Source organism: Dermacentor variabilis, chromosome 2, assembly GCF_050947875.1.
Source record: "Dermacentor variabilis isolate Ectoservices chromosome 2, ASM5094787v1, whole genome shotgun sequence".
In the NCBI taxonomy this organism is placed as follows: domain Eukaryota; kingdom Metazoa; phylum Arthropoda; class Arachnida; order Ixodida; family Ixodidae; genus Dermacentor; species Dermacentor variabilis.
In genome coordinates this window covers 57,693,740-57,720,427 of record NC_134569.1, presented here as the reverse complement: position 1 = coordinate 57,720,427, position 26,688 = coordinate 57,693,740, and the positions used below count along the sequence as shown (strand labels likewise).

Here is a 26,688-nt window from a genome sequence, read left to right as displayed (position 1 = left end):
CGGGAGTTGGTAGCCATAATTTATTGCGATTAAAAGGCATTTTACAATAAGTTTCCGAATCGCGTATGTGTTCGATTGTGTTTGAGAATGGGATTTTTATGCATAATGTAGTAGCATAAAGTATATTTGATTAGCTTTTAGCATGTATAAGACCTATATCTCCACTGTGTTGGTATTTCAACTATGTGTAAGCTCTTTTTAGAGTGCAGCTGTGTATAGCTAGGGTACCGCAGAATTTTCGTGTCTACACACAAAAACTGTCATCATCAATGGCTCATATAGCCCCGTACGTCAGAGGCTGCAAGCACTCGGCAATGTGAATCCAGCAATGCTTACATTCTTTCTAGTCACGCGCACAACATACAAAACAGCAAGTCGAAAACTGTCATCATGAGTGGCTCGTTCCCCCAATGGCTCATAGCTCCGTAACGTTCATGGCTGTTCACTTTGCATGGGTTAGTTGCGATGGCTCTACGCCTGTGGTCGTTGTCGGCGATGTCTTTGTAGATGTGTCGGAACCGAAAAGGAAGTGGTTTACGCGTTTCGTGTTGCAGACACATTGCTTGCGACCTATCCGGCCCAAACGACCACTCAGCCGCGTACGTGCAGCGATTTGACATTATCATGGAATGTGTTTGCAGTTGCGAGTACACCGATCAGTGTATATCATATGGCCACCACGAAGCCATTGTGACCGTCGTTACTAAGTGACATTGAGTGATACAATAAAGTCTTTACCACAAGTTTTCGTACCACGATGTTTACAGCAGCTCCGCTGGTAATCCATTTCCGCAAGGGGGAATGGCGCTGAATTATTTTCTTTAACATTATTAAAATATTGTTTGTCAGCGTTGTCGTAACTCAGACTGGTATGCCGCAACCGTATACATGTCTGTAATAGAAAGCCTCTCTGAACAATGTAGGAATAAAGTCTTTTTATTGTATATGTACTCCAGTAGCTCTGTATGCATATGGGGACCCAAAAAATAGCGAACCGCCTCAAAAAAAAAAAAAAAAAAATGGGGACGAGAAATTCTGGTCATGCAATAGATTTATCTTTTACCCTACAACTAGCGATGTCTTCCTTGCAACGAGTCCTTATATATGTGTGCCTATTCGCATAAGTTCTTCAGAACATTTTGCATATTTATTTCTTAATGGTTCCTTAACTTCTTACTCTTGTTCAGCAACATTTTATTGAAGGTTTTTGGAACCCGCCGTGGTTGCTTAGTGCCTGTGGTGCTCGGCTGCTAAGCACAAGGTCGCGGGATGGTATCCCGGTCTCGCCGGCCGCATTTCGATAACGAAATTCGAAAACACCCGTGATTTAGGTGCTCGTTAAAGAACCCCAGGTGGTCCAAATGACCACAGTCCCTCACTACTGCGTGCCCCAGAATCAGATCGTGCTTTTCGCACGTTAAACCCCATAATTTTATTTACTGATCTGAAGGTTTTTGGAAAGCTAATCATACAGTAGCCATTCGTTATTGGAAAGCTTCTTTGCAACCAGGCTCTAAATATATTGAGAGGTTACTTATGTGTGTGTGTTTCTTTAATGCCGGTTATTGAAGTTGTGTTCAAAACTGATTCTTTGTCTCTGATAGCTGTCTTTTTGCACTAGTGAGTGCACGCATGGTACCTATAATTATACTTGAATATCCTTGCAGTAAATGTATGCGTCTGCGCTTGATTATTTGGTATTCGTTACTTGCTATTCGTATTTGATTCGTATTCGAAAAAAGTTGTAATTCGCCCACTTCTACGCAAACGTGTGTAGTTTGATATTCGTGTGTCAACGGTCCTTTGACACGCATCGCCATGTCCATGGCTATGCCCACCTGAAATCGGCGCGACTGGGTCGCTGCTGTCTTCGATGCGGCGGGAAAACTCCCGCAAGAGTGTCGCCGGTGACCTGTCAGTTCTGTCAGTTCATTTTTATAATAATAATAATAATAATAATAATAATAATAATAATAATAATAATAATAATAATAATAATAATAATAATAATAATAATAATAATAATAAAAAATGGCTTTCAAGGTTTCCTGGAATGCGAAAACGGCCTATCAAGGGCGAAGAACACTTCACTTGCTCAATGATAAACGTTTCTCTCTCTCTCTCTGTTATAGTACAAATAGACTTTCGGGCATGCTAAAGGCACAAAAGGGCTTGAAGGGCAATGCTCGGCATTGACGTTCATCACAGTCCATAATACCTTCAACTGCAGTCAATACAGAAAAAAAAATACATTGTTGGGTGTGAACAAATGAAAATAAAGAACGTTAATCTTATATAATGTAGTGCACAAGTACACGTTCAACGATTGCTCTATCAAATTAAGTGCAATTGACTATATTGTAGTAAAGTAATTACGAAAGTATTACAGCAGCGAGTCATGTGCCAAATCTTTCAAAATTTCCGACTACTATTCCGTTTTAATATGTTGGAGCAGATGCAGCGTCCTCGGTCGACTCAAGTGGCGCAACCGGATCTTTTTTGATAGCCAGTAGGCCGGTTAGAGGCTTCGGGAAATTGACACACTTCTCAAAAAAGCGGCGATGTAAGTTCAGTAGGCCCAGGAATTCTCCGAGTCTCTTTAGTGAAGTCGGGGGTGGGAAGGTCTTGAACTGCCTTCACTTGGCTAGCGAGAGGCCGGATACCTTGTGGGGTGACAAGGCGGCCTAAGAACTCGATGGTAGCGACGCTGAAGAAGCACTTGTTCGGATTAATGACGAGACCGTCATCATCAAGTCGGTGGAAAAGGGCGCGGAGGTGAACTTCATTCTCGGGGCCAAATGAGCTTGCGACGAGGAAATCATCAAGGTAGACGAACACGGAAGTCGAGACCTCACGTGATCTCGTTGATAGCGCGCTGAAAAGTCTCTGCAGCGTTTCGCAATCCAAGAGGCATACTCACATAATCGAAGAGGCCGAAAGGGTGGCAATGACCGTTTTCGGAACGTCAGCGGGTACCACAGTAATTTGATGATAAGCTTTCACTAAGTCAATTTTAGAGAAGATCGTGCACCCAGCCGAATTTGATGTGAAGTCTTGTATGTGAGGAAGTGGATAGCGGTCTGGTAAGATGTGGGCGTTCAGAGCGCGGTAATCTCCACATGGTCTTCAGTTGCCAGGATCTTTCTTTGGCACCGTGTGGAGTGACGCTGCCCAGTTGCTTGAGGAAGGTCGCACAATGCCGAGTTCAAGCATGTGCTCAAGCTCGCGGCGAGCGTTGGCGAGGCAGTCTCGACAGTCGGCGGGGCCGAGTTAAGACGGGAAGTCCAGTGGTCACGATGTGGTGAGTGATCGAGTGCTTCACCGTTGACTCTCTGGCATGCGGCTTTGTGATATTGGGAAAATCGGCGAAGATTTTTTTTTTTTTTTGCGTACGGCGAAGTGGGTGCGAAAGCTCGAAGCCCCGTCGGCGAAGCGTTGCAAAGTACGCCGTTGATGGAGAGGCGCGTGCTGAGATCGGTGAGGAGATGAGCATGCATGTCTACCGCAAGGTTGAAGAAACTGAGGAAGTCAGCGCCGAGAACAGCTTGCGAAACATCAGCGAGGATGAAAATTCAGCGAAACGTGCGACGCCATCCAAGGTTAAGTGTAGGAGACCGTTGGTCGCATGTGTAGATGGCGGAGTTTATCACTTGGAGCAGGCAGGTCTGTTCGTTGCGACGGCGATCTGCACAGGAGGCCGGTATGACGCTAACTCGGGCTCCTGTGTCGACAAGGAAGCAAGCGCCACTGATCTTGTCAGAGACGTTGAATAGGCGGCCTGTCCTTCGACCAGTACCACTTGCCGCCGTCATTGGCCGGTCGCAGCATTTCCCGAGCAGGAGCACGGGATGGGTGCACTTGCGAGCGGAGGTGCCGAATGCGCGGTGGTACCAGCACACAGCCGAAGACGAGCTGTCGCGTCGCGCGTCGGATTGTTAAAGCTCCGCAGAGTGTATAGGGGCGCCGGGGAGCGACTGCGGTACCGGAACCTCAACGAAGATCTTCGTGAGAAGGGCGCGAGGTAATCGAGACGTCTGACAAGGGCATCCAGACGGCCCTCTATGTTGGCGAGCGTAGGGGCTGAAGCAGTAGCCGGAGGCGGAAGTGCGCCTCGAGCTGCAGGAGCCAGGGGCTGGGGCTGTTGGGCCAAAATGATGGCAGGTTTGTGTGTTGGAGCGCGGCCACCGCAGCACCGCCAGGTCCAGCGACCTCCTGGGCGTCGTCACCGGCAGGAAGAGCGAAGGAGCCGGCAGGATCCGTATCGGAGGGGTGGAGCTGCGTGTTCTTTTCCGGGTCGCCAAATCTGTGGGAGCTAATGCGAGGAAGACCAAATCCGGCAGCATTGGGTTTCGAACTTTTTTTTTTTGTTTTTGCGCTGCACACACTGCGCGGCCGAGAGCTAACCTCCTCCTCTTTAACGGGTGCTGCACGCGGAGCGAGTTGTGGCCTGTGGCCCGGGCGTTAGGCAAGGGGTGCTACAAATATCGACAGCTGGCCGTCACTGTCTTCACCGAGGACTCGTCTTAACTACTACTCGCCAGTAATAGCAGACATGTTCTTTCTATCTTTTTTTTAACAGCGTTCCAGCGTTTTCTTACCTCTGTGTTCGTGCGTCGTCTTTCTGATATCGTGCGCGTTAATCAGGGCACACGATACTAGTAGGCGGCATTGCCCGTCATAGAATTCGGTCGCCACGTCCAATGCCAGGAGTACTTATTTCAAGAAAGGTCCCGCTCTTTGCGCCATGCGTAGTCCAGCATGTTAGACGAGGCCTCAGGTTTTAAAGGGAAGTTTTCTTTGCCTACTATGCCGCGTTTCGCGTCTCTTCGTGCTATCTTGCCGAGGAAGAACACAGCAAGCCGGCTTTTATATATATATATATATATATATATATATACATATATATATTATGACGTGGGATGACGAAGACAGCCCTAGCACCGGTGCTGCCGTGAAGGAAGAACACTGCAGCTCGGGCTGGCGGCTTGACTGGAACGTGAAGTACGTTTGCTCCGTGCTGGATCTTGTGTGACTGGGCTTGCCACTAGTGGTCAATAAACCCTGTAGCACACGGAATTGGCATAAATTAGCGCACATCTGTCATGCCTAGGAAAACAATAAATTACTATGTAATGCCTGTGCATGTGATGTCGGCTGACAAGTACCTCTAAAGCACACATACCTGTTAATGGAATGCCACATAATATTTGGCAGCTTCTTTGCTTTTCCTAAGTTGCGTGTACGTGGTGCCCCAGCTATCGTGCAGGAAGCTTTAAGGAAAGACTCATCATATTACGTGAATAAGACCAATTGCATGTTGTTGATGATGCACCTTTTTTTTTCTTTTTTTGCGCAAGGGTATTGCATGTTCGCAATCTTGTTGTGGGAACCGCTAGTAATTCAGTCCTTGACTTCTGTTTAATTATTTAGAAGCAATTAGTTAACATTTTATTTCTTCTAATGGTCACGATGTCAATTGCGTATTTGTATAGAATCGTAAAAGACGTCGAAATTAGGTGTTGCCAGTAGGATACACATCGCGTGTTTATTATGCCGTCTCAGAGAAGAAAAAGCTCGAGAAGTATGAAAAATACCATGCGATTACCATCCATATTTGTTGGGTTCGAACCAAGAGCTTCACGGCGCTCAACCGTTACTCCGTAGACGCATTGCACCGATCGCAAGAAAGTGTTGCATCGCAACCTTGCGTTTCTGTTCACTATATTTTTAACGTGTCACGTTGACGGTAGCATAAAAAAATATGAACTCGTTTCTCTCGTAATTAAGAGTAAGTTTGATAAGGGTCCAACTTACAATCGACCAAGGAATAATGCCACCTCTTCAACTGTTCCTACACTAAAATAAAAAGTGTTGTAACCTTGGTCTACTAATTCATAAAATGTTTGTGACGTGAAAGGTAGCGTCAGAAAATATGACATCGCTTCTTTGGTCGTTGAAATTAGACCAGAAATATACCCAAGGGCGGACTGAGCAAGGAACATTCCGAATACCTGGTATTTTTCTGCCACCCAATCACAGCTCGCCAAAGCCGCTTTACATTTCCCGCTACAAGAGGGGGGGGGGGGAGAAAAAATGATTAGAAGAGACCGTACATCTTTATAGTTCTGAGTGACGTCTAATATTCCAGCAATTCCACTCATGCCACTTTCTTTGCAAAGCGACCAAGAAGGCAAGTGGGCGCAACCTCACGCTTTGCCTAGTCGGCTTTATAGCCGAGCGAGGGCTATAAAGCGAGTTTCGCTGCGGGCATTATGACGTTGCGCGCATGCGCACTACCGTCCCCTCAAAGCGGTTGTAAATTATACAGCTTTAGCAGAGGATCACTTTGCACTGTGAGCGTTAGCACATAGTGGCTAACTAGCACATAGTGGCTAAGTATAAGCTTACCGGAACGCTCCGCCGCACAGCGTGCTTGCGCAACAACGTGGCAGCGTCCAGCAGGCTGCCCTCTTCGATCCTAATTCGTCCGTGATACTAGCTCTCCTTCGTGACAATATGAGAAGCGGTAAAATCAGCCACCTCTTTGTCTGCGGCAAAGCGTTTATGAACAGCATAACAGTCTTCACACCGGCAAGGTGTCTGTGGTAATAATCCGCTTCCTTCAGCCAACTTCCCTAGTGAGTGATAACATTATGAACAAAATAAAGCTAGGACAAAAGACAGAAAAATAAATTTTTACGCCCTGAAAGTGCAATATAGGCACCAACGTCGAAATGGACATTTATAGGCTCAATAAAACTGTCGTTAAAATGCTTCTAGACCCATCATAGTTTGTGCATATATGTTAAATAGGCACGATAAGGACCTTAGGAAAAAATAGCCATTTTGCGTTAAGTTGCGGCCTCTCCTTGTACCACATTATAGACATGTGTTAATACTGCTAGTGAGGGCGATAACCTATTGATAGTCGTTGATGTTAGCTTTGCGAAATGTGAAATGCCTGACATGCTATTCCGTGCAGTTCAGGGGAGACGCTCCTCGAAACAATTTTTTTATTATTATTTGTACTAGCGGTTTCAAAATTCAGCAGATTATACAGTTTTCTGTGCAGATTTCAAGTGTGTCATTACTTGTTGTGTAGCTGTTATAGCTTTAGAGTTATCGGATGCACAATGGCAACATACCAATGTGCTGTTTCAAACTACACAACGTATACCATTGTTTTTTTCGTCATTTCCTTCATTATGTAGCGCATTTTACTTGCACATTTATAATGTTTGTACGTTTCCTTTAACATTGGTGTATCACGCAGTTAAAAAAGCTTTTTATTTCTAGAGTTAGTTATTCTCGCTGTTGTGGACAAGTTATTGCTGCATTACTATTACTGTTTGTTTGTGGTTTTTCTGTTGCGATGCCAAAATTGTTCTTTTTCTTGTATTTTGTACTCCGGGGAGCTGGGAACTAGTCAAGCTGACTTGTCAACTTTTTTTTCCCGCACTATCTCACTTCATGAGTTAAATGAAGGATTATTATTGTTAAAAGAAATATATATTGCTTGTGGGCACTTTTTTATGTACTAAATTTTTACGAAAAGCACCTTGCTGTAGCTTGTTTAGCTTTTCGTAGATCACAAAGTGCCAGTATCTAGCCAAACAGCGTGTACAATTACTGGAACTATGCGAAAAGATTAGGGCATTTCAACTATTTTTTTCTCGATTCCCTGAAATATAACCTTGTAGTTTCGCAACTACTGCTGGGAGACAACTTTAATTAGGTATAAGCACTGTACATATGTTCAAAAGTAAGTATGTCAAATTTCGCTATTATATGACAATTATGAATGTACAAGGTTATTTTCATGTGATTGTGAAAACAATTTGTTGAAGTATCCTAATTTTTTCATAATTACAGTAATTTTAGATGCTGTTTGAATAGATATCGGCACTTAGCAGCCTACAAAGAGGGAAATAAGCGACAGCACAATGTTTTTTGCGAAAATTTATTACACAATAAAGTGCTCACAAAATCGCTCTATTTTGCCATAGTGTAGGACACAACTCAAGAACTATACCGGCTACACAGAAACTAATGACATATTTCAAATCTGCTTGTAATGCTCTATCACTGGGTGGATTTTCAAATCTCTAGTACAGATGTTTAAAAGATGTTTTTTTCGAGTAGCGTCTCCCCTTAAGGGTGAAGGTTGAAACCAGTATATAACAAAATAGACGTTAATTACGAAAAGAAAAAAAAAAGGTGCAGCAACATTAATTCAATAAAGAAAGAAGAATTGAATCAAGATAGTGCGCGAAGGAACGCCGCGTATTCATTGTGCCGACCACACTTGTTTTTCACACCATTATATGACTCGACCACTCATCGCCGAGGGATTTGCGTAAAAAGAACCAGTAGCGTCGTAATTTTTACGCGTTGTCCCGCGCATCCTTAGTGCATTATTTTGTCTATCCCACCTTTACCAGACTAGGAACACAGTCTAATAATGCAGGTTTATCCGGTGCTCGCACGAATGCAGCGAGGCCAGTCAATCTTCGCACCGGCGCTTGTGGCCTGCGTCGGTCCTTCCCTGAGAGTTCTACGTGACCAGTTCCTGCATATGGGTGGCTAGGCCAGGGATGCGTACTGTGGCAGGATCGTTTATCCCGCGTGGCGTAGCGATTAGAAGGTAGCACGCGGGTGGAGCGGCGGGATTCACGCCCTAGAAGTCCGCTGCCTGCGTGGTGTTCACGGGGGCGACGTGCGGCGGCGACGAATGTTTACCGGCGGGGGTGAGGCGACCTCCTCCCCGATGGCGATGATGCACGGCCGCGGTGGCGTCGCGCTTCGACTGGGAGAGCGCGGCCAGCTCGACGGACGTCATGAACGAGACGTACGCCACGATCGCGACGAACAGGACGCCGGCGCAGAGGCCGATGGCGATGAACGTGCGCCTCTTCTCGGCACGCAGGGAAGCGGCGTTCGAAAGTGGCTGCAGCCGCGTCGGCGGCTGCGGCGGCGGCGCATCGCCGGCGTCGTCGCCGTGCCTGCCCTGCTGTGTCGCTAGGTGTCCGCCGGAGTACATCGCGCTGCGCGGCTTCCGATGTCGGACTGCTGACGCGACCGCTGTGGTTCGCCGGCAGGGCGGCGCCGGGTGGCCTGTGGTGCCTGTAGGGGGTGATTATGTCGATGATGATCGTCTGTCCACTGTGCAGCTATCATGATGAGAATTGCGCCCTTAAAGGCTATCTGCGACAAAGGTTTGGGTGGCATAAAACAGCCCGGTTCCAAACCGTGCATATATATATATATATCGAAGAGCTTCTGAGCAAAATTTTACGTTTTGTACACCAATGTACAGGGTCTCGAAAAGCTCGCGAAAGCAGACTTTTTTTTCGTACCGAAACTGGAAAAAAGAAAGAAGAAACGTCGTCATATGCGCTTTCTCGAAGTGTGGCATCACTTAGAACGTTGAGAACTATGCAAAGCAGCTCAACGGCAGCCCAACAATTAACAAAGAAATCGCTTGAATTGGCCGAGGAATGGAGCAATGTTGTTGCCGTTGCTAAACTAAAGTCCATCTCACATGCTTATAATTGAGCGTGTTCAATTAATTGTATGTATACGAGAAATTGGCAAATACAACGTCAATTAATCATTTTCAGGTTTTCAAGTACGTATTAAAAAAACGTTTTATCCGAAGGACGGAGCATTGAAAGCGAGCAACGTTTGGTGCGGCGCCGAAGCTTGCTCAGACGGTGCTCCAAGAATAGGCAAGGGTGACATGTTGGCTCGAGAGAGCAGGCGAGGCAACTGCTTCTGTGCAACGTAAACAACGGGCTTGCAGATATACGCGTCTCACCTCACTGGCGTGCGCTTGATATTATAGATAAAGGCCGTGTTCCAATACTCGCCGTAGACGGCAATGTCGACGGTTAAGCGGACAGCGGCCATATTAAGTCTCGTTCAGTAGACAGTTTCGCGAAGACAGCATCCAAGTGAAAAAGCGATGCTGGCTACTTTGTTTTTGAATTGTTGTTGAATCCAGAGAGAAACACGGACACTCGGAAGAATATATTTTACTTATGTAGTGTGTTTTAAACGTTACTTCAAGATTGCTTGCTTTGTCAAGTAAGAGTTTCAAATAATTTCGGATTTCTAACGCCATGAAATACCGCCCACCGTGCATGTTATGACGCATTATGAAATATAAATAACCGTTTCAGTCATTTCGCTCGTTGCGAAAGGGAAACTTGTAGAAGTGTATTCTGTCAGACAAGATAAGGACAATGATAAGAACCATGTAACGGCTGTTAAGGAAAAGCAATTCACGCAGTGCTCGATTTTGCCCTCGATGAAATGGTGTAAAATACGAAATGTATGCTAAACCTCCTGACGCTTTATATATGTAACTAATGGACAATACGTTCTCACCAAGCCGCACGCGAGGTTTATGCAGTGCGGTTGTCCGCCGTGGTGGCTTAATGTGTATGGCGTTTTACTGCTAAGCACGAGGCCGCAGGTTCGAATCCGGGCCAACGGTGGCCGCTTTTCGGTGGGAGCAAAATGCAAAATTATCCGTGTAGCGTGCATTAGATGCACATTAAAGAACCCCAGGTGGACTGGACTGGAAAACTTTATTATAGTCAGGTCAGAATTCAAAGTCAGAACATGGCCACAAGCCCTATGCACGATCGATCTAAATGAGTCGCAAAGCTTCGTGCGAAAACCGGTCCAGAACCAATTGTTACCGACATCAGCAGTGGTGATTATGGGAGCAGCTGTTGAAGCGCGACTAGGTAAGGAGGTAACCAACATTCAGAAATAACAACCGTTCTTTTTTTTTATTTGAGATGAGACAGCTTGATTTTGTTCAACTACAGTAAAATCCCTAATCAATGTGATATACGTGTGAAGAGCAAAGAAAAGACAACTCTCTTTTATTACTTTATCATTTACGATAAATACCTCTCTTTCAGCGCCGGCTATAGAAGGGGGTGTTTGCTTTGCTATCAGTTGCAATACGAGGCCGCTGTTGATGTGGGCGCTACTGTGTAGGGGGGGTCTAAATACATTGACGTTCCAGTTATTTTTGTGCTTCAATGCATAAAAATTAGTGGAACAACAATGCATTCTTACCGCGACCTTCATGGCGCGTATCTCGAAACTAGTCTCGTTCTGGAAATTCATTCAAAGTGGATATGCCTTGTAAACTCACCTGCTACAATTCGCAAATTGCAATACGTGTCGTAAAGTAACTATGAAATAGGGTAATTAGTGATTTTTTCTTAACCGTTGAATATGTGTTTCTATTTTTTGTGCAAGTAATGTCCGCCTCTCTAAATTGTCTAGTTCAAGGACTGGAATTATGTTACCTGCAACATGCGATTTTTAATAATTCCGGAAACTTAAAAATAACCACCCCGTATAAAATTGTGCTATCTGCCATGGGTTATTTATTAGAAAGTATGTGTAACTTATTTCGATATGTACAATTTATTTATTTATTTATTTATTTATTTATTTATTTATTTATTTATTTATTTATTGCGCCTTCAACTTGCGCTGCTTGTATTCATGAGCTGCAGTTTTCCGACAGTGTGCACCCCTTACTGCTTCCATGTTCAGTGATTTCCGATACGTAATTTTCTTTTTTTATCTTACCTTTTCAGGAATGCCTCCTGGACCTTCACTGTGGCAAGAAGCAGAGTGAGTGTTTTTCTCTTCTTTTCCTCGTGCTCACATTTGCGGGACAGTAAAAGTTATGAAATCTTGCTAACTTCAGGCTTGAGCTCCCTTCTATTGCAACGTATACCGTCCATATTGATAAAAATTACCTAGGCCAGAGCAAATGGTGTTGAAACCATGACTTCACAGAGAATTGGTGAAGAAACTACAAGGTGGTGTCGCCACCCGTGTGTCGTTTTCGCATCTTTTCTGGCTTTTCTGGCGTTCATATTGTAATACGGGGGTTACTGCGCTAAGACACATGTACAAAAGAATTATAAAAAGGACAGGACCCGCGCAAACTCAAACTAGGCCAACTTGCCGCTCTACTGAAATACGTTTTCTGGCGTATTTTCAAGCCAGAAAATAAGAAAGTAAATCCACTCTTACCAGTGTTAGAGCGACTTTTGTGGCATTCTGGAAACGCCAGTTACTAATACTTTTCAAGTTATTTTACTATTTAGATGCCCTTTGAACTAGTATTGCTAGCACAGATGATATCATGTAGAACTGAGTGGCTGCTCCGTATTCCTTTGCTGGTTGTCCCAGCTAAAGAGCAAAAGAAAGTCGCGGTGTCGCCCGAAAGACGAAGCATCGATTGTGATACCAAATTATTGGGCAGCTATGCGAACTGAGGATAGTGGCTTTATCCTCCCTATAAACTGGTAACCATTCGTTAACTATATTAGCAAGCTTGGTGTCACGCGTGCACAGGCAAACAAGAACACATCACACTCCATGGCCGCGGACACTTGCTGGCGAAACGCTGGCATGAGGAAGAGTGGCAGAGCGAATAGCTCTTCGTACTGCCTGTCGCATAAACGTGAACTAAGCGGCGAGAACACAGCGCTTAAAAGGTTATTTCAATTTGATATGTTGTTGCCCAGGAAATGATGACTTCGCCTCACCGACATTATCGTGACGTCGTTACACAGGGAAAACTTGCTGACCGCTGACGTCGGGTTGGATTGAGGCTCTTGGTATGATGACGTTGCTGAAAAATTAATTAGTGTTGCTTTCGCTTCTTATGGTTGCGCTTGCATGTGAAAGCCGCAATGAAAGAAGGAATGGAGAGAGGTGGCAGTGCTTCCTGACGTCATGATGCATCCGTGTTCTGTGTACCAAAACTGATATTGGTTGTAAAAATAAGTATTACAGCATTGCGTTATGACGCCGAACAGGTTTTCTTTCTTTTTATTTCTTCTGGAGGGGGGGGGGGGGGCGAGGTGGTGCGGCGGAGGGGGTTTGAACCTTTTTTTTACGCAAATAAATATAATAATAATAGTAGTAGTAGTAGTAATAATAATACGCTCAAGTTGAAAATGCCGTGTTAGTACTTCTTTAAGAGCCTTGTTGTTGTTGTCTTTAACCTTTGTTAAACCAGCGAGTGTTGCTGCCAGTGGCCTCGTTTTTTTTCTTTATTCATTTATTCAAGGCAAGTTTTCAAGAAATATGCCTTAGGGCACTCGTCTAAAGGCTTTAGTTACCTGACTGGGCTGAGTCACCCTTACAGTTGCGGTAGTATGACGAAACAAACACTTTATATAGCACACATACATGTGTAACAAAAAAAGTGCTATATTTCGTACGAAGAAAGGGAACAAATCACAAACACAGAACGGTTAAGCTGGTAACGCAACAAGATAATTGGCATTTATTCTTCAGCAAATAGTAGTTCTTTCATAGTCTTTTTGACACATTGCTTTGACATGCTGTGAATTAGTTGAATTAACAAGTCCAAGATGATGGCATAATGATCTAAGATGTTACGGAATTGGGCAGCTAGCTTCTGTTCTCCATAGCTTGTTCAGCAATGTCGTTTACTAATGAAAGTTATTCCAATGACGTATTCAGTATCTTTATAAGAATGTGTAGCATTAAAGGATCATCTGTCCATTTGGTATTGCCGTAACGCCTCTAATAATTGTACTTATTAACCTTCGTTGTGCACGTTCTGTAATTGTAACGTGTTATAATGTGCTGAGTACGTCCCAGGTCTGGTTTTGCATGCATTTCTCGATTTCGAAGTGTTTCGGTGCAAGCTAAGTTTGTGTGTGTCGTTGTCGACCGCACCAAGGAACATTGCGTGAATCGGGAGTGGAATTGGCGCGGAGTAATTGCGTTTCGCATTCTGTGGAAGAAGATATCGCAACCTACTTAATATTCCTATAGCACGAGAAATTTCAGCCTTCGTAGCGTCTGTGTGCGGTGTCTAAGACAGATAATCAGTAAATACTTCCCGATAAAACATCAGTTGTGAGTCAGCGCCGTGCTGTCGTGTGTTTCTTCCTCATTTCTCAGTGGTGCTTTTGCGCTGTTACCAAATGTGCGCTGAACCCTAACCCACTCGCCCACCTTGCTATCTTACTTAATAAATATAATTCCCAAAAATCTTACCAATGTCGACTGCTGAATAGTGGAATCTTGTAATTTTATATTAAGCCTTGTAGGTGTTTTAGTTACCTTTGATTTAAAAAGAATAAGTACTGTGTTTTCTTTGCATTTAACAGGGGCTTACTTGTGCTCAACCACGAGCTGAAACTGTTTTACCAGGTGTTATCTTGGTCAGAGAGAAGGGGTAGCTTTGCGCCTAAATAAAGAACACTTAGTGTTCTCTGCATATAAAATATTAGAATAACCCGTTCTGGTTCGCAACATCGTTTATGTATAACTAAAGGACAGGTCTTAAGATCCACCCTTGAGGCACTCCATATTCCATTTTAGTGTCCGTGTTCGCACCATTTATCATTGTGAACTGTGACTGGGAAGTGGGATGCTTGCTTTTTGTGCTTCTTGCGGGGTTCCAATGGAAAACGCGTATCGTATTTGGATTTGAACGACAAGAGAAAAGAACCGTGCGTGCTATTTACGTCCGGTGCTTCCGTCACTTCTTTCTAGCGATAACCGTAAATGAGTCCCACAAGCTTTAGCGGACCAGCGTCTCTCTACAATGTACTTTCAGGTATTTCTTAGGGGCGATTCTGAGAGGATATCGAAATTATAAAGTTGTAACCACGAGTGAGGCACTGCGGTGAATGCTTGAGGCTTGGCATGTCAACCGTTCAGATGCCGTGGAAGTCTTGTCACTTTTTGCAGATTCTTGCTCAGTTCACACTCCGCGCATCAACATATGTGTTTGTGTAGCCGTCGAGATTACGGTATTCTGCTGAAATTTCGTGCATCCTGTTTATCGCTTATTGGCTCTGTGCTTAACGCAATTTTACGCTACAGTTCTGCGGTTATATTGGCCGAGGCTTTTTTTTTTTTTCGTCAGACAGTGGCCACTACGGTGAGCTGAAGGCTGTTCTTTCATTCACTCTCCTCACTTAGCTTTAGCGTGTTATGATATTTATCTTAGCACCCTCTGCTGCGTCGCAGGTCTGACCGCCGCCGTGGTCAGTTGCTTCGCAGCTGCTGGGGACTGAGGGCCGGGGTTTGATTGTTGTGTTCATATAGGAGTTCATATAGTTTAACAGTCTCGGAAGAGATCAGCAGTTTACGATAGGTAGTGAGTCACTGGAAGTGGTAAGGGAATACATCTACTTAGGACAGGTAGGGACTGCGGATCCGGATCATGAGACTGAAATAATCAGAAGAATAAGAATGGGCTGGGGTGCGTTTGGCAGGCATTCTCAGATCATGAACAAAAGGTTGCCATTATCCCTCAAGAGAAAAGTTTATAACAGCTGTGTCTTACCAGTACTCACGTACGGGGCAGAAACCTGGAGGCCTACGAAAAGGGTTCTACTTAAATTGTGGACGACGCAACTAGCTATGGAAAGAAGAATGATAGGTATAACGTTAAGGGATAAGAAAAGAGCTGATTGGGTGAGGGAACAAACGCGAGTTAATGATATCTTAGTTGAAATCAAGAAAAAGAAATGGGGCATGGGCAGAACACGTAATGAGGAGGGAAGATAACCGATGGTCATTAAGAGTTACGGAATGGATTCCAAGGGAAGGGAAACGTAGCAGAGGGCGGCAGAAAGTTAGGTGGGCGGATGAGATTAAGAAGTTTGCAGGGACAACATGGCCACAATTAGTATAAGACCGGGGTAGTTGGAGAAGTATGGGAGAGGCCTTTGCCCTGCAGTGGGCGTAACCAGGCTGATGATGATAATGATGATATTTTTGAGTTTACCTAGCTTTCTGTAAGTTATACATCCAAAGTCCCTTTTTTATGCTTAAGAGCACATATTTTCGTGGTGCACGTGTATACAGATAGTATTACAGATGCACTACATACTAACATAGCAGTGTACAAAAGATACATTCGACTGAATTACTTGACGCGTGCTTTATGAAAAGTGTGTCTGTAGCTATCTGTTTCGTTTTATTCCGCCCACTGTATACCTTCTCTGGTCTGATGCATTCTTAGGTATGTGTGTGTGTATATATATATATATATATATATATATATATATATAGTAGACTCTCATTAAACGGAACTCCAAGGGACCGAAACAATTAGTTCCATTCAACAGGAGTTCCGTTTACTTGAGAGAGAAGTGCAAAAGTGCAGATTTCCGTGCGTGCACTCTTAATACCATTTTATGGAACTCTAAGCAGTAGAAGGTGAATGTACCTGATAAGTTTTTCTGAAAGGAAGAAAACTGCAAGAGGTTATGGTACAGCACCCACAAAGTTTATTTGGCAACAATTAGTCACTGTGCACTAAAAAATGCACCAATTTTGCTTTGCTTGAGTCCTTGGAATTGCATCTTTAGGATTGTTTTTTACATGGCACTTAAGCTTTGGACAAGCATTGCAGGTTCTGCTTCCTTCAGAGAAAAACAATTTTGAGATACTGCACAGCTGATTCTGCTCCTTGAAGTGTAGTAGGCTCCACGGTAGCTACCCCTTCAGATTCCTATCCTGGCCCACTTTCTTCTTCACACACCTCTGCAACAATGCTCTCCGCCGTGTTTTCAGGGCAAGTCACAACATCACCATCGATGTACACGTACTCATCAAAGTCCAGATGGATTTCCTTTAAAGCACACTGCTTTACTACCTCCTGCCTCTCAAGGGCATCTTCACCGTCACATTCAGGCAAATCCTGCAAGTTGGATGCCTGGTCACTCGAAAAAAATCCCGCGTGCCTAAAGCAATTTGCTATAGTATTAGCAGTCAGCTGCCTCCAGGCATCGGCAATAACATGAAGGGCGCCAAGAATGTCCACCTTGTACTACTCCTTATGCTGAGTGCTAACACAACACAACAACTGCTCATTCGTTGCGCAAACACGGCTGACTACCAACGAGGTGAGGCTTACGACTAAAAAGAAGAAACAGCCGGAACCGGAAAAAACTGACAATGGGTCTGCCAAGAAGTTTCATTTTCGGTTCCGTTTACACAGTGACGCGGAAATTTTAGTTCCAATTACCGAAAGTTTTTTTTACGTTATGTGAATACAAAACCAACCAAACTACAGGCGACTGTTCCGTTTAAGCGATTTCCGTTTATCGAGAATCTACTGTGTATATATATATATATATATATATATATATATATATATATATATATATATATACATATATATATATATATATATCGCTGTAGTCAATCGATTGCAAAGCCAGCCAGACGGGAACCTCGCGAAGCACGCTCTGCCGCGGCCAGAAAATTTGCCTAATCCCTGGACGGGCTTCTTGGGGGAAGGCTAGAGCGGTGGCAGGGAGCGAACTAGCTGGGGATGGATGATTAGTTGTGAGCGGAGCAGCGTTTAATTTTGTCCAAGCATGGGGCGTGGACAAACGGCACGCCTTCTGTTCTCGCCTCCGCGCCTCGCATCCTCTCCTTCGTTCTCTCCCCCTCTACTTCCAAGGGAGCGAGGGTTAGCCTCGTTTATCCCGTGTTGAGGCGGTTGACAAGCGCACACATCGTTGAGGGCTTTCAGACCAATTGGCAACCATTCAAGCTGCGTGGCTGGTGAAACGGAGGGGCCGCTCTGCTTAAATTGAAGAATCACGTGCTGTGTTTCTACAGTTCCGTTGGTTACTGCTGCGGCGTGCGTTGTTTTCTTTCCGTTTGCCTACCAGAAGAAAGGACCAAGAGGGAAGCCAGACTGTTCGCTGTGTCTAATTGTTTCTGTAGGGCTCGTGACGATCGCAGGCAGCGATACCCCCGAGAACGTCCGCGTGCTCCAGTGCGAACGATTACGCGATCTCTGCAGGCGACTGATTCCACTTGTTTGGGGACTTCTCGCGCATGAAAGTGTTCTCTAAGTTGACGCACGCGGCGCCATATTTGTGCAAATTGCGAAGACCCAATGTTTGTGAAATGTGCACGCGTTACCTTCTTGTAAGTTGTATGCCGTCGTGAGATACTGAGCAGGGCATTCGTGACGACACATGTCTACGAAAACCTTGTTCCTTCTACGATTACTGCAGCGACGACTGCTGCTGCGCGTTTTCTCAATTTATATGCTCATTGGTGCCGATTTACATATTCAATTTCGCTTAGAAAGGGGGTGTGAGATTAATCTGTCAAGCAGAAAGCACGTGATCCTTTACGGCCTTTGTAAACCTTTATAGTAATTTGCACCATCCACAAGGTTGCTGTGAATTTCGCAGAATCCTCGCTGTTTAACATGGACATGCTGCTCCTCATGCCCGCGGTGCTAGACGCCGTGGTCGATTCGTATTGCGCATGCTCTCGCAAGTTGCCGCGTTTAAGTGGTCCATCAAATTCTGTAACCCGGGGCAAGGGGGAGGAGAGGGAGAGAGAACCAATTTTCGTGTTTCAGTAGCGCGCATTGTCTTAAGCTAACCACGCGATATTTAGCAGGAGAAAAGTAGGGTATTTTATTACACGAATTCTGTAGCGTTGTCTCTCGCGCTGGGTGGTGCCAGCGGTCGGTATCGCAGAGTGTCGAATCTGTTGTGCTGCCCACATAGAGCTCCGGTTGCCATAGCGAGCGCTGACGGGAGTTTCCCGTCGTTTTATACTGCACGTTTTTCTTTCTGGTCTGCTTTATGCAGCGCATCACCCCCCTTCCACTGGCAGCTCGCACTGCCAGGCCGCGTTCCCCGGCAGTCTTTAGCCGGTTTTATTCGGACTCCCCCCATCGTCGGCTCCGGCGGTCCGGCACATAATCCCCAAATGCCGCGATAATCTCCACCGTGCCGACGCAGCGGCTAATTTATTCATTAGAGCGCGGGATTTGCGGGAAGCGCGCTGTTTGCGCGTTAGCCGTTTCGCGGGAAGGGAGACTGCGCGAACTGGCTCTCCCTAATAGCAGCCTTTTTCAGCGCCGCGTGCGTGGAGAGGAAAAAGTTGGGGTTCTGATGGTGCTAAGGGGAGGGGGACAGGAGGGGGTGTCGGTCTCGGTCTGAGGGCTGAAGCTGCACTGAGCACGCAGACGACTCAGGTTGGGCGGGACGGCAAATACACGCTCACGGTGAGCGGTGCGTTGGAGAGGGGGCATGGGGACGCTGTTGATCCCGCCGTGTCCTCGCTGTTTCGTCCCCCCGCTGTTGTCGTAAGCGCGAAGTGTGGGCAGAACTGAGCGACTCCGTCGTCCGCGTTGTGTTGATCAATTCGATAGCTTTGGTATGGGTGAGTGAGTGTAGCGAATTGAGGATGGCCGCGCCCCTCCTGCCCACGCGAGGATTGACGTGCCGGTGGGTGCGTTTTCAATGAGCCGGCGCTTTGCATGACCGCGACCTTGTTACGGTCTCCGCGGCGTGCCCGTGGTTGCTCAGTGGCTATGGTGTTGGGCTGCTGAGCACGAGGTCGCGGGATCGAATCCCGGCCACGGCGGCCGCATTTCGATGGGGGCGAAATGCGAAAACACCCGTGTGCTTAGATTTAGGTGCACGTTAAAGAACCCCAGGTGGTCAAAATTTCCGGAGTCCTCCACTACGGCGTGCCTCATAATCAGAAAGTGGTTTTGGCACGTAAAACCCCAAATATTATTATTATTATCCGCGGCGTGCGTGCGCGCGTGCGTGCGCGCGTGCGTGCGTGCGTTACGATCTTGGCGTGCGTGCTGCATAGCGCGAGAAGCTCTGCGAGCTGTAGTGCATGTTGTCTCGATTTTGCTTTGCATGGCATCAGCAAATCGCTTGTGCCACGGCCGCTTAATGGAAGGAAATGGTTTTGATCGCTCGCTGTAGTGACGAGGTTTTCTCCAAATTCTTGTGCTCTGTTATGAAGCTTTATTGCTTCGTGTCATGTATATACTAAGTTTGTCCGAGGCAGCGCCAAGGTTCGTCACCGCGATTTATCTAAGTTGTTTGAAGCTGCTATTGAGCTGCTTTATGGGGCTCACTTATGGATTGAAACCTCCTCGAGGACAAACTATACTACATGGCGAAATGACAACCAGGTTAACATCTCCAGCGTATCATCAAGTTTTTTATCTATCTCTGTAGAAGTTGCTTTCGGCTAGAATCACGAAATTGTAACTCATCAGGGCAAAGGGGAGAGGCAAGTTGCGTTTGTCCCTTGACTGCGGCACAAGGGAAGATTCTCGCCGCTCACGTCTTTGCAGTTACTTCGAAGAGTCGCCATTTGTTTGAACTTTAGTGGTTGTCCAGCGGTCAGATAATTACGTCCCTGTACTTCAGCATGCACGAGAACGTTGTAGGTAATTTTGGCGCCATGAGCAGGGACGTGCACTTTTGGTTTTCGTTTAGAACACAGGGGCGTTGCAATCGCGCGCGCAATTCGCATTCTTAAATGTTCCGTCTCTTAAGGGAACGCTTGAGAGTAAAATTAGCTGCGTTAGCGAATTATCCTCCGACAATACAAAAATAAAGAAAAACAATACTTACCGTGAGAAGACGCTCACTTAGAAAAGAACATAGAAATGAAAGACGGGTGAATACGAGGCCTCGGTCGTTTCTGCACGAGCTCATCGTGACCTTACGTATTTCAGCGACGTTTCCTTCGGCATAGTTAATTATTTAACAATAGATGGACTACATTGTATTCTCAAGGAGCCAAAGAGTGAACTTAGCAAGTCTCAAAGGCTCTTTGCTCGGCCACAGCGGCTCGAATGCGAGAAAGTACTTTAATTTCATGACGTCACACTGACCTACCGGCCCTGAAGTTTCAGCGCAAAAGTAAAAAAAAAAATGGAACTCTGACTTTCATTTTTTTTTTCTAATAGCCAACATACTACCGCGAAATGAGCGAAGATAGAGCTTCCAAAGACTTTATCAGTCTAATCTGATTTGGTGTTTCTCTTGAGTGTACTTTTGATGTCAGACAGCATCGAAAGTATTATGTGTGCCGTTCGTGTTGTCCACTTTTTCTCTCGTGTCCGTGTCTGCACGCCTTACCCTTTTTTGCGTTATGAATACTTACCAACTAGCTCAGCTTTCTGTCGTTCTAATCTTATGTGATTTTGTTTACCGGTTTGTGGCTTAGGCACGCACGAACGCTATCAGAGCTCCATATCACCATTTGGGCCATTGCTCCTTGCAGTTAGCGTCATGCAAATGCAGATAATGTTACCCAAATATCACTCGTGTAACGGTTACGACGCACGTGCTAACGATCTCATTTGTTCTGTCGAGGATTTACTAGAAACGACGACGATGCTTAGGAGATGCGGTGTTGACTAGTTTCTGTGGCTGCTTTTTCCCTTTAGCTGGCTTTCGGGGGTGAACAACTGAACATTGCTTTTCCTGATCGGCTTGATGCCACTTACACCACGAGGGACTGTGTTCCCACTGTGAAGCCAACCTAAACTGTTTTTAACTGTGAAGCTGCTTCATAGATATAACACACACGTTGTTTCTGTTAGCTAATTTGCGTTCCGGACGACATGTTTTATTAGTTGTTCTCTTTATTACGTTCTTTTCTTAGTTTTTTTTTTTTTTCGCTGACGTTAGAAAAGTTTAGTCGTGCAAAGAACGTGATTTGTGTTTCGGCGATATTACTGCATCATTCGCGCCGAAGTCACGTTTGTGCTTACAGCAGGGTACAGCAACAATTTCGCGCATCTTAATCCTGATATTGCCATGGATGCGAAAGTAACGTAGATTTACGACGCCTGTAATCGCTGGAATGGTTTGCTCCGCCCGCTCATCGCAGCGTTCTCTTCTCCTTCACGTCAATCATAGCGTGGAGAAGCACGCTTTACAGGGAATGCACTGCCCAGTTTGTAACAAGTTTACGTAATCGAGGAGAAACGTATGCGTTAAGAGCGTTGTTTGGGATGGAAAAAGAGTGGACGGAAATCAGTGACGTATCCCCGCCTTGTTAGCACTCCCCCCTTCCCCTCTTTCCTGCCGCCTCAAGGATTTCATTGTTGTGACTCGCAAATTGACTGACAAAACTGCAATTCCTTTGTAAGATTTGCCCGTGCACCCACTGATGCAATGTTAAAATAAGACCAGTCTTCAGTAGAAATCATATCAGATATGCTTTTCGTGCTTATCGCTTTCTTTATTCATTGAACAGTAACGTAGACATAACCTTTGTAGCGTAGCGTACGTGCTTAGGACCTCTCTCTCTCTCTCTCTCTCTCTCTCTCTCTCTCTCTCTCTCTCTCTCTCTCTCTCTCTCTCTCTCTCTCTCTCTCTCTCTCTCTCTCTCTCTCTCTCTCTCTTTTTTTTTCTTTTCTTTTTTTTATGGACAATCTACTTTCCCTTTGTTAGAGAAAGTTCATTCTCTGTGTACTTACGATTGACATACGTCGCTGTTAGGTTCATTCGGTGAGTACAGATTGTTGTGAGCTGTAATTTCCAGCATTCCGCCTCCACTGCTGTTAGAACATAAGCAGATTTGTGTTCACGGCCACAGCGTCGTGTCTAAGATAGAAACTGATTCTAAAAAAATTGTCCCCCCCCCTCACCGCCCTCCCCCTTTTGCTCTTCTCCCCAAACGCGCGTCGTCTTACTTTGGAAGTCTTAATCCGACTACGTTTTTCTTCTATGATTCGCATCTTGTTCTTGAACACTTGTCGGTGATCTCTCGTCATTTTTGGTTTGTTTATCCCTTGGGCTGTTGAGGTCAGGTAGCTTTAACATGTCTTCTTAATGTCGTATAACTTTTTTCTCGTGTTCTTTATCTAAATTTATTGGTTTTTCATCGCTGAGAAACGTTTTACGTGGAAAACATTTTATTAGGTTCCATCGGCCTTTGTTGTTGTTATTATTATTATTATTATTATTATTATTATTATTATTATTATTATTATTATTATTATTATTATTATTCATTTTTGGAGTTAGTCGGGCAGTAGTGATTTCCTTGCACCATCCAACGTAGCTCTTTAAAATGGAAATAAAAAAGGATGCCAAGTGTCTCATTATTTTTTTTATATAATATTCCTGCATTGCTGTTAGAAGTTAGTCTCTCGTACCCTTTCTCACATGCCCTTGCATCGATCGACGTCCTTCTCTCAAACGCTCGGCGCTTTCGATTGGCTCGCTGGCGTTCCGCCTCCGTTGCCAGGCGACAGCCAACCGGGCTCTCCCGTTCTGCTCTCTCTTTGTTTAGAAATGCGATCGTCGTTGCCTTCCTGCTCTCACCTTCTCTCACCCTCTCCCTCGTTCCGTAGCCCTCTTTCTCCGGTCGTCGCCTTCGTTATCGTTGCTTTCGCTGCATTTGCTTCTGGTCTTGCCGTGAGGACATTTGTTTCTTAGGAAGCGCTTCTTCGCCGGGTATTCTTGGTGGCGCTAACATTCTTGCGTCCTGTTACTCGTCTGCGGGTGTTCTTTTCTTTTTCTTTCATTCTTAACTTTTATTTCGTGACGTTCGTTGTTTTTATGCACCTTTTTATCGTCTAAATAGACAGAGAGGGAGAGAATGGAAAAAGAAGCAGCGGGTAGGACGTAAAAACTTGGATGCTTGCCAGCTAAGTTTCCTCCTAGGCGTACATGTATGTGTTCCGTTTTTTTCCTCCCCCCCCCCTTTTGTTGTGGGCTTGTTTTTGCTTGCTTTATTTCGAAGTTAGCGAGCGTCATATTTCTTTTACTCTCTGACGCGCCTGCATTGTGCATACGTATACTGCTTCGGCGCAGTCTAGAGATACGGTGGGTGGCGTGGGCACCACGGAGACGGTCATGCATATATGCAGCGAGCAAACTCACCCTCAGGCGCGGTGTCCTGGTAGATCCGAGGTCTCCGCCGCGAGCCACTCTTTGAGAAACAAACAGAACGAAGAGCGCCCGTACGTGTACGGGTATGCAGTATTCTGAAGCGAGGGAGAAAAAAAATAGCATGCAAACTTTAAAAAAATTATTAAACTAGACTGCTTCTGGCTGAGTCGCACGCCCAAACGTACAAACCTTAGCGAACCGCATAACCTCGTTCTTTCCTGCCTTTTCTGCTGAGAAGGCGGTGAGCAACTGGAGTAGGAGCAACTCGGAGACGCCGACTGAGAAGTAGAAGCGGATGAGAAGTTGGAATAAACGCTCTGTGGAGTTGTGTAGCTTGAAAGCAGAGTTTCGGAAAGGAAGAGACGCGGGAGTTCGGATTTGTTTCGGCCAGGGGAGTGGCGTGTGAAATCTGCACTAACAGAATATATATGTGCATGTATGCGTACGTGCGTGCGTGCGTGCGTGCGTGCGTGTGTGTGTGTGTGTGTGTGTGTGTGTGTGTGTGTGTGTGTGTGTGTGTGTGTGTGTGTGTGTGTGTGTGTGTGTGTGTGTGTGTGCGTGTGTGTGTGTGTGTGCGCGCGCGCGCGTGCGTGCGTGCGTGCGTGCGTGCGTGTGTGTGTGTGTGTGTGTGTGTGTGTGTGTGTGTGTGTGTGTGTGTGTGTGTGTGTGTGTGTGTGTGTGTGTGTGTGTGTGTGTGTGTTTGTGTGTGTGTTAGAGGCGAGATACGTGCCGCGGCTGAGACTCCTTACTTTATGTTAAAGCACGTGCGCTTCGTCGACCGCTTCTCCAGCCATTGCGTTGTTCAATCGTCCCACGGTGCCCCTCGCCTCGAGAAAGTCTCAGTTCAGAAAGTGCCAAATAACGCCGCAATGTGCTCACATGAAAAATGTCGTTGTCTCTGCCCAAAGGCGACACTGAGGGGTTGATTTCATCGTTTACTCGTGAGACTGTGCCTAGAATCTTGTAAGGACCTTCCGTGACGGGACTCAACTTGCCGTTGTTTTGATGCCGCGGTGTCTCGTAAAATGCTGAGTCACTGACTTGAAGGTGCAGCGGAAGAAACTTCCTATCATAAATTACGTTGTTCTTACTGTGGTGGGCGAGCTTGTTCTTAACCGCAGTTTTCCGTGCTTCGATCCTCAACAGTTTCATCTGGTTGCTTTAGCATGGCTGGATAATATGGAATTCCAAACATCAAGTAGGAAAGTGCGTAACCAGCAGCTTCGTGAGGAGATTTATTCTGTTCATTTATGACATCTGAGAGCAGCTTAGTCCAAGACTTCTGTCGTTCATTGTCGGTCTTTCCTTAAATCTGGTGACTATGGTACGATTTGTCCGCTTGTTGATAATACCGTTGCATTTGTGGATGATTAGACAACGTGAAGAGTTGGTATATTCGGGTATGCTTTAGGAGCTGCTTAAATGTATCTGCTGGGAACCCTGTCCCACGATCTGAAAGGAACTTCTATGGTTTGCAGGCAGCGAAAGTTCTTCTTAAGCATGAAATGTAGGCGTCGCTGTTTTAATTTTGTCAGCGAATGCTCATATATAGCGAGTGGCGCGGTCAGTAGCCAAGTGGATGAATGTTTTTGATGAGGCTTTTCCAGGAAATCCTCCGATGGTGTCTATTGCAAGGAGATTAAAAGGTTCTTCAGCTCTAGGTAATCACTTAAGTCATCCGTACTTATTTTATTTGATCGTCCTGAATTTCAAGTTTGTGTCCCAATGTCGAATGTAGTTGGCGACATTGGTTACTATATTTGGTCAATAGTATTGCGGAGACAGAAGTGATAATGTTCCCAACTTGTCGGTAAGCGTTCCTAAGAATAGTTGGGCGCAGTTTATAAGGCACATATATCTTCCGTAGTCCTTTCTTTTTGACTGTGACTATGTCGTTTTCTAGCGACTATGTTTCTTCGGGGGCTCTCGTTATTACATTCCCGAAGATCTGTGGGTGAGAGAAGGTGCATTACAGGAGCTCTGGAAAGTGCATCAGCTTCAACGTTGCTTATGCCCTTGTGATGTTTAATATTCACCTCGTACATTGACAACATTAGCTACCACCGAATGAGACGACCTTCAGTATTGTTGGCATTCGTCAGCCACGGTAGCGCAAAATGATTTGCTAGAACAGTAAACGGCTCTCCACGAAGGTAACAATTCCACTGATCGATCGCATCTACAATAGCGACACATTCTCTCTGTATGTGATGGCGTAGACAGTAAACTACGTGCTTGAGTCATTTAGGCTAATGATAGGCAACGGGATCTTCATTGCCTTTGTCATCCGGCTGCTTCTGCATGGCGGCATGTACATCGCACACGGTCTTGAAGCGTCGCATATGCGAAATACATGGTTCTTCAGTTATGCGCTTCTTGAGTTCCAGAGAAGCTTGTTCGCGTGCTTCTGTCCACGTCTATTTAGTACCTTTGTGGATCAGTTTTGAGAGAGGAAGAGCGCGATCACTAAAACGAGGAATGTATTGACGGCAAGTTTTTGCGGTGCCGAGAAAGCGGCAGTGTGTGGAGCGTGCTTGAGGGCGCTGCTTTTTGATGAGGGCAGGTGTTTAGCCACGTGATACTTTTCATATTTTTTTTTTTGCAGGCGTTCTTTATCAGCTGGAAAAACTAAATGGGCAAAAAGTACCTCGCTGAAAACATGCCACTTCAAGGGTTTTTTTTTTTCGAATTTCTACAAATTCTTTATTGACAGCACACCATTCAGAGTAGTCATTGAATATAACTAATTGCAATTAATTAATAAATTGAATGGTGTCAACAAAAATTACTGGCAGCTGCTCTACTCGACTGTGAACAATATGATCTTGGTTATCGTCGCGTACAATTGCCTTCTTTTTTTCAAAATTCGATGCATCATAGCTGAGAAGCGCCTGTATGTATGCCACCGTGCTGGTAAGAGTCGAAGACGTGCGAGAAGGCAGCGCAG

General features: G+C 45.3%; 1 protein-coding gene across 3 annotated transcripts in view; it reads left to right on the top strand.

Annotated features, from left to right (window-relative positions):
* Window positions 1-26,688, top strand: part of ssp3 (SCAPER domain-containing protein short spindle 3) — a 281,587-nt gene that overhangs the window by 242,549 nt on the left and 12,350 nt on the right. For all 3 annotated transcript variants that reach the window (XM_075680651.1, XM_075680649.1, XM_075680648.1), the window contains one exon: window positions 11,628-11,664. In XM_075680651.1, the coding sequence (XP_075536766.1) occupies window positions 11,628-11,664 (37 nt within the window). The remainder of the gene's footprint in view (window positions 1-11,627; window positions 11,665-26,688) is intronic.